The 15270-nt window shown below is 42.6% G+C and overlaps 1 protein-coding gene across 2 annotated transcripts in view; it reads left to right on the top strand.

The window, feature by feature from the left end:
* The window catches only part of FKBP8 (FKBP prolyl isomerase 8), a 94759-nt gene extending 80188 nt beyond the window's left edge, over positions 1–14571 (top strand). For both annotated transcript variants that reach the window (XM_075352597.1, XM_075352596.1), the window contains exons 8-9: positions 2786–2917; positions 11230–14571. In XM_075352597.1, the coding sequence (XP_075208712.1) occupies positions 2786–2917; positions 11230–11316 (219 nt within the window). In that variant the 3' untranslated portion in view covers positions 11317–14571. The remainder of the gene's footprint in view (positions 1–2785; positions 2918–11229) is intronic.
* The last annotated feature ends 699 nt before the right edge of the window (positions 14572–15270 follow it).

Below are 15270 nucleotides of genomic sequence, written 5' to 3'. Positions count from 1 at the left end.
GAACAGCGCCCCTCAGCATTATTCAAGACTGCAGTCAGCTTCAGTTGCTTTTCAGGAATTAATGCAAAGTGTCATGACAGGCAAAAAATAATAGATTTTTGCCATCTAAAATATTGCTAAATTCTGAACAGGTCACTATAACTGGCAGGCTGTAAGGGCATTATTTGGATGTGAGTGCCATAGCAACTATCAGGACTACACAATTATGATCTCAGTGTGCCGATGGAGTTAAAGACGGAGCCCCCAGACTCTGCCAACCATCTAGATTAGGTAGTCACTATGGACAGCAGCATCTAGCTGGATAAACAGCCATGGTCAGTGCAAATACTGATCGTGGCTGATGCAGCAATGTGCCAGCTGTAGTGTACAGCCAGGAGCTGCTGCATTTTCACCCACCGGGTGATGCTATTCACTTAGGTCAGTTTTAAGTCGTATTTATAGTCAAAGTCGTAATTTTTCAGCCAGCAATAGACCATGTAACCAAACCAAGAGGTTATAAAAGGCAAGAAGTGCAAAATTTGTATTGAAACCCAATTGCAAAAATAAGGTTCCAGCCCAGAATGCATGCATTTAAACCCTTCACGACCGGCCGATTTTTCGCTTTCCTTTTTTGTTTTTCGCCATTCTTTTTCTGAGAGACGTAACTTTATTTTTCAGTCAATATGGTCATGAGAGGGCTCATTTTTTGCGTAACGAGATGTACTTTTAAATTAAAACATAGGTTTTACCATATAATGTACTGGAAAATGGCAAAAAAATTCCAAATGCAGAAAAATTGCAAAAAAAGTGTGATAGCACTATTGTTTTTGAGATATTTTATTCACTGTGTTCACTATATGCTAAAACTGATGTGTGGGTGTGATGCCTCAGGTCAGTGCGAGTTCGCAGACACCAAGCATGTATAGGTTTACTTTTATATAAGGGGTTAAAAAAAAATTCGGAAGTTTGTCTGAAAAAAGTGGCGCACGTTTTACGCCATATTCCGTGACTTGTGGCGTTCTCATTTTTCGGGATCTATAGCTCAGTGACGGCTTATTTTTTGCGACTCAAGCTGTTGTTTTTAACGGTACCGCAGATGCCAAGTTTTGATCGGCTGTTATTGCATTTTGCGCAAAACTTGTAGCGACAAAAAACCGTCATTTTGGCGTTTGGAATTTTTTTGCCGCTACGCCGTTTACTGATCAGATTAATTGATTTTATATTTTGATAGATCGGGCGTTTCTGAACGCGGCGATACGAAATGTGTATATATTTTTTTATTTTTTTAACCCTTTAATTTTCAATGGGGCGAAAGGTGGGTGATTTGAACTTTTAGGTTTTTTTGGGGTTTTTTTTTTTTTTTTTTAAACTTTTTTTTTTAATTTTTTTTTTTATTTTTACTAGTCCCCCTAGAGGGCTATTGCAATCAGCAATCCGATTGCTCTGCACTATCTGCTGATCACAGCTACACAGCTGTAAACAGCAGATACGTGCAATTCCTGCTTCCCTGGCCTCCGTACAAAGTGAAAGTGGTTCATGTCTAGCACAGGAGTCATCACATGACCCTGCTCTACCATGATATCCACCGGAAGTCACGAGATCATGTCACGTGACTTCCAGTATCGGGCGGTAAGTAAAACTTTACCGCAATCGCGTTTTTTTTAATGGCGCTGTCACATATTGACAGCACCATTTCAGGGGTTAAACGGCACGAGCAGATAACGATTTCACTCGTGCATAGCAGGCACACATCTCAGCTGTGAAAATCAGCTGAGATGTGCGCCATCGCGGCATGCTGCTGACGGCAGTCCGCGGGCAGGAACGTTATGACCGCTAGGACGTAATTTTACTGCCCGCGGTCGTTAAGGGGTTAAAGAGGTTATCCCGTACTTTTACACTGAATGCCTGTTCTTGGGATAGGTCATCAGTGTCTGATTGGCCAGGATCCGACACCCCTGCTCATCAGCTGTTCTCGGTGCCAGCAGCCAGCTGGAAGTGCACAGATCCAGAGCTGCCCCAACTTCTGATAGTGGGCATGGCCGGGTACTGTACATCTGCCTTTTATTGATTTGATTGGGAGGCGGATGTGCAGTACCCAGCCGCAGCCGCTATCAGAAGATGGGGCGGCTCTGGATCTCAGCATTTCCAGCTGGCTGCTGGCACCGAGAACAGCTGATGAGCAGAGGTGTCGGACCCCAGCCAATCAGACATTAATGACTTATCCTAAGGACAGGCCGTCAATGATAAAGTAGTGGACAACCTCTTTAAGTAAAAATAAAAAAAGCCCAGAAGGTGTTCATGTCTGTGAACTGTGCAGCATTCGCTTTAAGGCTGTCTGCGCACAGTGCAGTTTTTGCTGCGTTTTTGGTGCAGTTTCTTCTTTCAGCAAAGAGTCTATGACAATTCAGAAAGGCCGTGCGCACGTTGCTTCTTTTTTGTCTGCAGTTTTGGGTGCAGAAAAAATAAGCAGCACATCAATTCTTTTCTGAGTTTTTCCCTGCGTTTTTCCACAATATAGTGAAAAAACACATGCAAAAACGCTTGCATTTTTTTTTGTTTTTCGGCCAGAGGTGCGATTTTCAGCCAGAGGATGCGTTTTTTGGTGAAGAAACAAAACTGCAGTGTGCGCACATAGCCTTAAGGTTTGTACATATGCGTAGGTTTGTAGAAAATCGTTTCCTACTGGTAAATACCATGTCGTAGAAGTTTGACATTTGTTGTGTAGTTGTTTTTCCTATAACCATGTGGCATAAAATTGTTCTTAGTGATCAGTGCTGATATTTTATAATCTTTTGATCCTTTCCAGACAATCCACGCTGAGCTCTCTAAGCTGGTGAAGAAACATACGGACCAGAAGAATGTAGAGAGTGCTATGTACAAGAAGATGCTGGGAAATGTGAGCACTTCAACCAACAAGGCCGCCAAGAAGTCTTCTTGGGTAATAAGCTACCCTACTTAGTACTTCAAATCGTCAAGATAACCCATTTTTTAAATTTGTGGTCCTTTTTAAATTCATGGAAATTTATTTTAGCAGCTTTGATCCTGTTGCATCAGGCTAAAAAACTCAGTCTAATGCAACAGGATCAAAGCTGATAAAATAATTTCCATCAATCTTATTCTCTATAAATCACATTGTTACATGATACATTCTGATCTGTCCTCTGGACCAGAACCTGTAGGATGAGCTGGACAAATGGGAACGATCACATTACCTATAATGGGCTCCGTTTCTCCATCAATTTCCATCAAGCATTTTTGTAAATGCCAGATGGAAACGGCGATGCAGAACTGGCTATATATTAGTTCATAGAGTTATTGTAGTAAATAGGAGCTGGAAAGAAAAATCGCGCAAAATAGGGTCTTACCCAATTAAAATTAAAGGAGAAACAACTCGGAGAGGCTCACCCTGTGCAGTTGTGTTAGTCACAACTACCATAAAACGCCTGAGTCCACTGCAGAACCCACTTGGAGATACAAACAATGGAAGGAATAAAAGGGTTAATGATTTCAAAGCCCTTAGAGGCTTCATCATCAGAATAATCATATACGTGTAAAAGGCACATAATATATGGTCTAAGAAACAAGAGGGCGGGTGTTCACAATGATCAGAATGGACAACAACAGATGACGACAGAAAAAAAATAAAAAAAAGATCAAATGACATTGCAGAAAAATAACACAAATTTGTTAATCATAAACAAATTACTGTAAAGAAATGCAATGTGATAAACATCGTGTAAATTAAATAAAATAAATACAAATCAGTGGGGATCAGATCACCAAAATAAAAGGGAAGAAAAGGACGTGTGTATTTATCCTTTAACCATAGGAGCCACCAGAGAAGATCGGTGTAATAATCCAAATCACTTGTAATCATGAGAACCAAAATTGTGAATATAAGAACAGAAATTAATGGAAACACAATTAATAGTTCATATAAACACACATACTAGCTGATAGGCCATTTAGCACTAGCCAGAGCTTCTTTTCTCATTCTCCTCACGCTAAAAGTATTAATAGTAAAAAAAAAATTACTATAGATATGCTCAGGACATAAATAACAGATAAAAAAATATTATAAAAAAACTCTAACATCTGTTTAAATTGTCTCGAAAAACATAAACCAAAAATAAAAATAAGGTAAAACACCACGAGGAGAGTGTATGGGAACTCTGCACTCTGTGAGATCGGTCCCTTAGAGGTGGTATAGGAAGCAGTGAGCCTAGGGACCAGTGTAGGTCTTCACAGAAAAAACACACGGCCATGGAGGACACCCACAGACATGGATTACTGCAATCATAGTACAAATTGCCAGGATCACAGAATAGATCATATTACAGAAACCACGAAGCCTTAACTAGTGCTCTGTGATGTGTATATGGAGGAAAAAACAACCATCCCCTACCCGGTCAGGAGGGTGATAAGGACAGCGAAAGGAATTAAGCCACAGAAGTCCCCCCATTCAGATAGAAAGAAAAACCAGCTCCAACATAGTAATAAAACCATGCCATCACGGTAGGGAAATGTTCTGGAGGGATCCAAATGGGTAAGAGACATAGAATCTGTGTAGACCCAGTGTATATATCAATCATTAATACCATATGTACTTAGGCAGGATGATCAGTGAATGCACCAAAACTGTTGTATTAATATTTAAAGGGGTAGCCTGTGGAGTCAGTTGTTCACACAATCGTGTGTATTAAAAGGGATAAATCTCATATGATTATCTGCTGATGAAGAGAATGCAAATTCATAGAAAATAATAAAAAAAATAGTAGTACCCCCTCAGAGACAGAATGGATACTATTTAGTTCAATAAAAGGTAATAGTATCAAAACTAAATAATAGCTATGTATTTATTAAATTGGTTGGCAAAAATATTAGTATATCTCATCAATTTATATCCTGAAATAATAAATCATTAAAATGTTCTAAAATGTATTAATAGAATCCAACATTCAGTCCAGGGCAGTGGGAGGAACAAGAAGCACTATTAGATTTCCACATGGAGAATAGATAAAGGACTTACATATATTAATTCGTTAAAATAATTAATTAAAAAGATCAGTGACTTCATTCAGACCCAATGGATTCAAAATCTTCAGTTCATGGATCCAGAAGGTCTCCTTTCTATTCAAAGTGTGACTATGGCCAGGAGCTTCCACGGGGATTTGCTCAATTGGAGTGATACTGAGCTTTACTGTCTTATTGTGAACCATGAGAATTAAGCCTCCGATGTAGGGGTTGTGTCGTCCTACCTTTATACTGTTTACCACATTAACAGTCTATCAGGTAGATCACAAAATCTGAAAAATCAAATATTCACATACTGTGGGTCCTAGTATCTGGACATGTCTTTGTTAGTGAACATTTGTATTCCAGGTAGGAAACAGCTGTTTTTCTTGTTTTTTATTAAAAAAAAACAAAAACTAAAATATGAGCAAGAGTTGACCTCTTTGGATAGGTGCTCTTTTCAGGGTTTTCACATCAGATAAAATTTAAAGGGAATCTGACAGGTCCCCCATGCCCTTTAACTTTTTTTGTATATCCTTTCTAAACTCCTTATCTATTAACTCCTTCACGACCTTTGACGGATCTATCCGTCATGGAGCGTGTGAGAGTAAGCCCCGCCCCCTGCCGCCGGCAGGATGCGGCGATCCGCGCACATATCAGCTGTTTTTAACAGCTGACGTGTGCCTGCATGTTCCGAGTGGAATCGCATTCCACCCGGAACATTTAACCCCTTACATCTCGCAGCCAAAGTCTGGCAGTGAGATGTATATGCGCGCGGCCATGATTTTCACTTACCGCCGCCCCCACCAGAAGTCACGTGCGCGATCACGTGACTTTCGGTGGTTGCCATGGTAGCACAGGGTCATGTGATGACGCCTGTAGCTAACATGACTCACTTCCTCTCAATGCCAGAATACAGCCGGCATTGAAAGTAAAGCACCGTATCTGCAGTTCTCAGCTCTTTAGCTGTGATCTGCAGATAGTGCAGAGCGATCGGATTGCTGATCGCTATAACCCCCTAGGGGGACTAGTAAAATAAAAAATAAGTTTAAAAAAAACAAAAAAACCTAAAAGTTCAAATCACCCCCCTTTCGCCCCATTGAAAATTAAAGGGTTAAAAAAATAAAAAATATACACATTTGGTATCGCCGCGTTCAGAAATGTTCGATCTATCAAAATATAAAATCAATGAATCTGATCAGTAAATGGCGTAGCGGCAAAAAAATTCCAAATGCCAAAATTACGTTTTTTGGTCGCTACAAGTTTTGCGCAAAATGCAATAACAGGCGATCAAAACGTAGCATCTGCGCAAAAATGGTACCATTAGAAATGTCAGATCGAGACTCAAAAAATAAGCCACCACTGAGCCATAGATCCCAAAAAATAAGAACGCTATGGGTTTCAGAAAATGGCGTAAAACGTGCACCACTTTTATTGGACAAACTTGTGATTTTTTTTTTAACCCCTCAGATACAAGTAAATCTATACATGTTTGGTTTCTACAAACTCGCATCGACCTCAGGCATCATACCAACACATCAGTTTTACCACATAGTGAACACGGTGAATAAAACATCCCAAAAACTATTGTGCGATCACACTTTTTTGCAGTTTTTTTACACTTGGAATTTTTTTGCTGTTTTGCAGTACACCATATGGTAAAACTTATGGTTTTATTTAAAAGTACAACTTGTCCCGCAAAAAACAAGCCCTCATATGGCGAGATTGATGGAAAAATAAAAAAGTTACGGCTCTCGGAAGAAGGGGAGCAAAAAACAAAAACGCCAAAACGGAAAGTGCCCCGGGGCTGAAGGGGTTAAGGTCCTTTATTCTGTCTGACACACAAAAAGATAGTTAAAAAAAAGTATTTTTACAGTCTTTTTTTAATATATTAATTTCCTTTTGATAACATGATTTGCAAGAGCTGGCATCATTGCCAGGTCTCTGCAAATATCACATACACACGACTTTGCTGCCTATACATCATTGTGCCTCTGAAGCCGATTGTATGTTTCCTGGCTTCAGAGAGACACTCCGTATATCCGGAAGTAAAGAAGGCAGTTGACGTCTACGGAGGAGTCGAAGATCAGCACCTGGAACAGATTTCCTTCGCTTCCAGACATGTGCAGTGTGCCACTGAAGTGTGCTCCTCGCATGTCACATGCATGTACGAGATTTGCAGAGCTCTGCCGTGATTGCAAGCTCCTGCAAATCATGTTATCATGACCACAGGAGAGTGAGAACGTGCTGAGTGGGATAACTAGTCTGAGGAGACACACGCCCTATCAAGTAGACAAAAGGAAATTAGTATATTAAAAACAGCCTGTAAAGACTTTGACAGATAAACCAGTATTTTTCTTTATGACAGTACAAAGAGCTTGTTGGGCAGGGTGTTTTAGAAAGGCATATATAAATGCTTGTGAGCTGGAGGCCATGGGGAACCTGTCAGGTTCTCTTTAATATTTGGGAAATATTTGACTCCCTTGGGGCCCCATTGATTCGCTGGCAGTGTTACCAAGTCCCATTGAGTTTCTGCGGGAATATTAGGAGGAACTGGGGACTACACCACATGGCTAGACCAGGTCACGTTTTATGCAGTGGTTGAAACACTGTCCCTCACCTACCGTATTTTTCGGACTATAAGATGCATCGGACCATAAGACGCACCCTGTTTTTAGAGGAGGAAAATAGGAATATAGCATTTTAAGAAAAAAATGTGGTCATGTCACACTGTTATGGGGCGAGGATCTGCTGCTGACACTGTTATGGGGGTAATGTCCCCAAATTGTCTGCTAAGGTACCCCATCCTGGTAATGATCCTCCTGCCTTGTATATGTACCCCATCCTGGTATATGCCCTTTTCCTGCTATATACTGCCATCCTGCTATATGCCCCTATCCTGATATATACTGCCATCTTGGTATATATTCCCATCCTGCTATATATTCCCATCCTGCTATATACTGCCATCCATCCTGCTATATACCCCATCCATCCATCCTGCTATATACCCCATCCATCCTGCTATATGGCCCCATCCTGCTATATGGCCCCATCCTGCTGTATACACCCATCCTGCTGTATACACCCATCCTGATAAATACCCCATCCTGGCATATGGCATGTATTCTGTATCACACACAAAAAAAAAAAGTTTATACTCCCCTTTCCTCGCTCCATGCAGCATTGCTTCTCCCCCTATCTGTGGCGGCAGCAGCGCCGCTGGAATGTGGAGCAGTCACCGGTCACTTCCCTGCAGCATCGCGATGTCCTCCTGTCTGCCGGTCAGCTGACCTGCGTGACTAGCGGCGCGCACAGCGATGACGTGCTCACCGCTCTCTACACAGATCAGCTGGCCGGCAGACGGGAGGACATCGCGAAGCTGCAGGGAACGGTGAGTATGCCGTACTGATTCACTGCGTCCCGCGCTGATGATGATGCGCGGGGTGGGGGGGCAGTGAATAAATACAGCCACACATGATCACTCCAGGCTGTAGTTGCCAGGGGTGATCACGGCCGGCTGTTTACCATGCGTGCACACCCCCCCCCCCCCCTTCGCCCGTCATCCCGCCCACCTGTCAGTGCCGGCTTCAGCGCTGAGGGATGATGGGCGGGAGGATGGGCGTGCGTATGTAATGAGCGGGCCCACGTGGTCACGGCAGGCGCTGCCACGGCCTGCTCGTGTCGCCGATGACCCTCTCCACCACAGCACCCTCATTCCCGGCCGTAGCCCTATATTCAGACCATTAGACGCACCCCCAACTTTCCCCCAACATTTGGAGGGAAAAAAGTGCGTCTTATGGTCCGAAAAATACGGTAGTTTTCCACAATCGAGTATTTTATTACAAATCTTATTTAGCCTTTGTGAGATTATTTGTTCTTCTGCAGCCTAACCTGTATCTGACAGGATTCAGAGATTTTACTGTACGCGTAGCAGCCAATGGGCTATGTGTACGGAAATTAGTAACGTCTGCTGTTTTACATGTGTATACAGTAGGTGCACACCCACTCACATTCTTGTCATATGAATCATTTGGTAGCATTCCTTTGAGAAATCTCAGTAATGAATCTTTGTGACTAGATAGAACAGGCTGGTGCTCATAGGTTTGTATTCATTTCTACATGCGTTCTGTGGCTCTTGGTTTTAAATTGGGTTACATTTAGCAGTCACTTGTATCATCCCATACCTGGTTAAAGCAGCAATTCCATCTTTAAAGCGGGTGATACCAACTGTACCAAACCTCAGTGATCAACTGGTAGTACTGGGGGGGGATAGATGAAGTAAGTGGTCACGCATTTCGCTTCCAGTCATTGTGTAATACTTTACCTCGGGTGGGGAGCCTTTTTTCTGCCAAGGGCCGTTTGGAAATTTCTGCTAACCTTCGGGGCCCGCACAAAATTATCATTATTAAAATGAACTGGCTATATTTGATCAAACAATTAATTAACTCACCCCTATTGTGGTGGTTGGAGCTGCTTCTCTTTGGTGCGACTGTGATGTTCGGTTATACTTTATGTTGCTTCTCACAACTGCTTTTCAAGGTTTGTCTCGGTTTGGAGCACAGTCAACTATGTGGTGTATATTGTCTACCAATCTTATTATCACAGACGCAGACACTGTTGTATATACATCACACAGGAGATGCTGGGAATGCTGTATACATCACAGGAGACACATAAATCACAGGAGACACTGGGGGCACATAAATTACATGAGGGGCTGGGGCCTGTGAGGTATATGCCCCCAGCATACCGGACATCAAGGGGGAGGGGCACAGACAGCACATGCGGAGCACAAGACGGAAGGGTGGGTGTACCACCATACATAAGCAATTAATTATATGGGGACAGGTACTCACCCGTGCAGCAAGAATACAACATGAAAAACAAGAAAAAGTACCGCAGACAATGGTGAGCACAACCAATATTAGATAATAAAAGGCAACCTTTATTTATAGCAAGGATAAAAACACTAAAACCAACAACACACCTGATAACACGGCATGCAGCCCTCGCACACCCCCCCAATAGTGCAGCAAAAAGCAATAATATTATTAAAGCAATATAAATAGATGAGGCACAATAGTAAGTACACATAATAATGATTAGAACAGCATAATGGTTAAGAAAATATATGCAGCTATAGTAATGCCAAGATCAATGTCAACCAACCTGCAGACCCCATGCCTAAACAGAGGGGGTCGCATAGTAGCCCAAGGGTGTCATAATACCCATAAAAAAAGACGATGAAGATGCTGTCTGTGACCGGACAGATGGTCCTCTAAGGTGCCAGCAAAATTGCATTGGACCAAGGGTGCGTCAGAATAGTAAAGCAAGATAGGAACCAAAAAGGGGGGGGAGGGGTAAGCACGGGATCCCGTGAGCAGGACCACTTGCGGAGCACAGGCATCACTAGGGGGCACACAGCATCGGAAAGGGGGCACACAATGCTAGAAGGTGGAAACTGTGAAGCTGCTGTGGGATGGAAGCACAGAGCGCTAAACCCGCCCACAAAGTCCTTAGCACACTGGCACTTGCCAACGAGAGAGCCCATTGGTGCGCGCAAGCAGCGCATGTGGGGATTTAAAGGGCCGCTGGCTGGTAAGACCGTGTCGGTGGCCCGAGCAGTGCCGCCCCCGGGAATCTGCCCAGGGGCCGCAGAAAAGTTGTGGCCCGCGGGCCGAAGGTTCCTCACCCCTGAAAAAATGCAGTGATTTACCTATGTAAAGTGGAGTGTTGTGTGGACACCATACATAATACAAAGCACAAAGAATTCTTGGCTGGATACATTTGTAGTGGCACCGATTAGTTGTCAATTGTTTTGACAATTTTTGGCCCATAGTGGCCTATACTTCAGAGCTGATCCAGTTTATAGATGCAGACTTTTTAAATTGGTTGTTATGACCAGATCTATACCTGTATGGTAACATTACTTGGTTTTGACTCCATAATGACCACTCAGGACTAGAAAACTATCTTCATAGGATTTGCAGCTACAATAATGGTCAAGTCTGTGCTAATGAACATTTCTATTCCTCCTAAAATACAAATTCCGGAACCTCTTTCAGCAGTTGGAGAATTAAAAGGGTTGCTTGACATTGATCACAACGTAGAGGTTTACAGGAAAGAAGTGATGTAGGCAAGACAAGCCAAATCAATTCTTATTCTGATTTTGTGATAATTTGGCTCTTATACTAATTTTCTGATTTACTAAAATACTTGTTTTCTTTTCCACAGTCTATTTCCTGGAAGATGCTTTTTGGCGCCACAGCCATAGCATTAGGAGGCGTTGCCCTTTCTGTTGTAATAGCCGCCCGCAATTAGGCTTGGCATCATTTGATTGAGGACAGAAGCCATTTTCTGTACTGCAAAGATCTGGAAGCGTCAACAATCGCACCTTCACTATGACAGACGTTTTGTGTAAGGTGCAGTGTACAATCGATAAAAATATTTGTGAAATTTCTAAAAATATTTTTCTGAGCAGATAATTGTCCCATCAAGCAATGCACCTTTATCACTGAGGTCTCTAATCGTGGGATGTGACCGTGCAATGGTATAAGCTCTGTTCATGCAGCGCTTGATGTATGCTTTATGGATAATGAGAATGTTCTTGTTCTGTATATTTAGTGAGATATTTATTCCAAAATGTCCAGACGATTGTTTGGGCCTGTGTATACCTTCCGCAGGAGCGGAGCGCGTTCCAATGTTTTCACAGGCCGAGAGACGCTGCACATTGTGAGCCATCCTCACAACTAGTCACTTTGGTAGATGTTGCACAGTGGTTGAAATAGAAGACACCGCAGGTTACAGAAATCTAGGAGTCCCCAGTAAATAGTGTTATCTATATATTAAAGATGACTTTAATGACAAGAAATAAATGTATATATTTATTAAAGAGTTTAAGAATGGTCTGAAATCGGAGGCTGCTCTCATATATACCGTTTTCATGCCAAGAAAGTGAAGGAGAAACCCTTAGAAAAATTATTTTTTTTTAGTTTTGTTTTTTTTTATTAATATACTTTTAGTATTGGTTTTTAAAAGAGCATAAAACTGCATCAAAATGGCATGTGTGAAAGCACTCCATTCATTTTTTTTTTTCTGTTGATCACTTTAACGGGACCATGCCCTCCAAGCTGCTAGTAAGCTCTGTGGGACCACATTGTAGTTAATCCGATCAGTTTGCATTGTTTGCAGTTGTTACTTTCCTGTCCTTATACAGTTGATATACTTGCCAAATTAATCAAAACGCCTGATATTGAATCTTTCATCCAAGCATCAGTGATTATAGTAAAGTTAAAGGGAATCTGTCACCAGGTTCTTTCCACCTAATCTGAGAGCAGCATAATGTAGAGACTGAGACCCTGATTCCAGCGATGTGTTGCGTACTGGGCTGCTTAGTGTAGTGTTGATAAAATCACTGAATAATCAGCTGTAGATTATCATTAAAGGACTACGTGGCCTGCTGCCAGGTAGTCCAGCATATTCATGAGCTCTGTATAACCCCGCCCACACCACTGATTACAGTGTACACTGAAAACTGCCAGTCAGTGTTGTGGGTCAGGTTACACAGCTCCACATTCAAATAACTGCTAGATCTGCAGCAGAGAAAACAGTAATTTTATCAAAATGACAGCAAACAGCTCAGTAAGTGACCCATTGCTGGAATCAGGGTCTCGGTCTTTACATCATGCTGCTTTCATATGGTATGGCAAAAACCTGGTGATAGATTCTCTTTCAGTAATTTGATTTACATTATAAAATAATGCCAATAGGTGATTCATAAGGGGATATGCTCATTGCGCATCAGGCGGCGAGGGACGCCGGTGTTGTCATAAACCTGTGCCAGCTTGTATGCCTGAGCGACTGATATCATGCCCTTCACTTAATCCCATTTTTCAGTATAGGACCCGTGCACATGCAGTGGATTATGTACAAGTTCTGTCACACCTGCCTGTCGTGCAAGTGTACCGTATTTTCTGGTGTATAAGACGACTTTTTAACCCCTGAAAATCTTCTCAAAAGTCAGTGGTCGTCTTTTACAGCGGGTGACGTGTTATTCGGTGGTTCACGGTGCTGCTGTCTGCCGTTATGGCTTTACTGCAGTTGAATGCTTTAGGGCGGCAGCGCAAAGCAACTGCAGTAAAGCACTGACAGCAGCGGTGGCCCTGTGTATTGGACGTGATCATGGAGGGGTCTATGTGCCTGCGATCCACAAGAAGCACTCCTCCATGATCACATCCCATACACTGGGAGCTGTAAGCGCTTTACTGCAGTTGAATGCTTTAGGCCATGTCCCCACGGGACGCACGTACCTGCGGATATATTCGCAGGTACAGCCGCATGTTTCCCGCAGCTGCCCGCCGGCATGCGCAGCTGTTTTTAGCTGTGAGTTTCCAGCGGAATAGCTGCGGGAAACATGCGGAGTTTCACGCGATTTACCTGCGGACGTCCCGGCCTCTATCTCCATAGCGGAGGGTCGGGATCTCCACAAGTAAATCCGCATGAATAATTGACATGCAGTTAGGTGCGGCTGAGGGATCTCCGCAGGAGATTCCGCAGCCGCACTTTCCGCAGCGTGGACACAGACACTCCCTATGTCCCATAGGGTAACATGGGGAGTGCCTGTACATGCTAGAACCTGCGGATTTATCTGGAAAATCCAGAAAAATCTGCAGGATTTCCGCGGCAAACTCCGCAGCAAAAAGCTCCCGTGGGCACATGGCCTTACGGCGCCGCAAAGCATTCAACTGCAGTAAAGCCATGATGGCAGCCTGCTGCGTCGGCTTTGTGCACCGGACAAGATCACTGAGGGGTCTATGTGCCTGCGGTCTGCAAGAAGTAGCTGAGGACACCGCGGAAACAGAGTAGAGGTAAAACTATCTTTTATTGTGTGTAAACAGCCGGATAATAGGGGACAAGAAGGGGGACCAGTAGGGGGGCATTACTAAACAATGGGCACATTACTGCAGGTGACATTACTAAACAATGGGCACATTACTGCAGGGGACATTACTAAACAATGGGGACATTACTGCAGGGAACATTACTAAACAATGGGGACATTACTCGGGTCAGCTTATACACAAGAATAAATGGTATATCCCAGACTCTATATTTTAACTTGAAAAGTTGGGGGTCTTCTTATACGCCAGAAAATAAAGTATGTAGATGTGACATCGCCAGCCATGCTCACCTCTTGTTAAGGCTGTGAGCAGAGACAAGTTGCCCCTCTAAGTAGTAGCTTAGCATTGCTATGGTATAGAATGATTCAGTCTTGCGTTTCCTTGGCAATGAATACAATGATCTTGCAGAAAAATCACCAGCAGGGCTGCATAGATGTACTAAGTAGTAGACATTAATGTACAAGTCCTGGGATGGCAAATAGCTCAAGTTGTGTTAGGTCGCCTAAGTACGTTTTCCAGAAGTGTGACATCAACTTAGAGCTAATAAAAGTGATTTTTGGGGAATTGGGACCTGCTGATTTTTGGTATGTGCAAATATGATGACCATTTTGTAGATCACATTATATACGTTAATATTGATTTAATTTTATTGTTTAATAAATCTGATTCCATTGTTTAATTTATTCATAGTCTGTATCATTTCATTGTGTGAGATCTAAGTGTAATTTAATTGTGAAAATCATTGAGAACCTACATCCGGGACTGCTGTGAAAGAAAAAAAACTTTGAACTGCTGCTGTTTCTCCTTAAAGGGAATCGGTCAGCAGATTTTTGCTATGTAAGCTGAGGACAGCAGCTGTCCAAGTTAAACCATTTAGTTTGCGTAAACAATTGCACACATACTCATAAGAGAAGCATAGTGGCTTTTTTTTTAGTATTCTGTGATTAACATTGCAGGACTAGAAAATCACATGCAGGGCAATACAACACCCACCCCCCCCCCCTACCTGCTGTGAAGCCTGGCTGTGTTTTTGTATCCGGTCTGATGGTTTCAGAAGGGCTTCAGACAGTAATCTATGTGATACATTGTTGGATTCAGGATCTCCTTGCATATATTGTGTTGCTGTTAGATGAGGTAGCAAAAAGCTGCTGACAGATTCCCATTCTCAAGATTGATGGAGGTACAACAGTTTGACCACCCTCCACGATCAACAATTTACCGAGCTGGTGCTCACAGGGTAATAATGCAGAGCAACTTAAACACACAATCGTCAGAGAATTGTTGACCATGCCCCCTTGGTAAAAATTAGCACTAAATAAAAAGGATTATATCTCTGCAATTGTATGGCGGATTTAGACTTAGAAAAAAAACCTAA

This window comes from Anomaloglossus baeobatrachus, chromosome 1 (genome assembly GCF_048569485.1).
Source record: "Anomaloglossus baeobatrachus isolate aAnoBae1 chromosome 1, aAnoBae1.hap1, whole genome shotgun sequence".
In the NCBI taxonomy this organism is placed as follows: Eukaryota; Metazoa; Chordata; class Amphibia; order Anura; family Aromobatidae; genus Anomaloglossus; species Anomaloglossus baeobatrachus.
The sequence above is the reverse complement of the archived record's forward strand: the minus strand, read 5'-3'. Positions and strand labels throughout refer to the sequence as shown.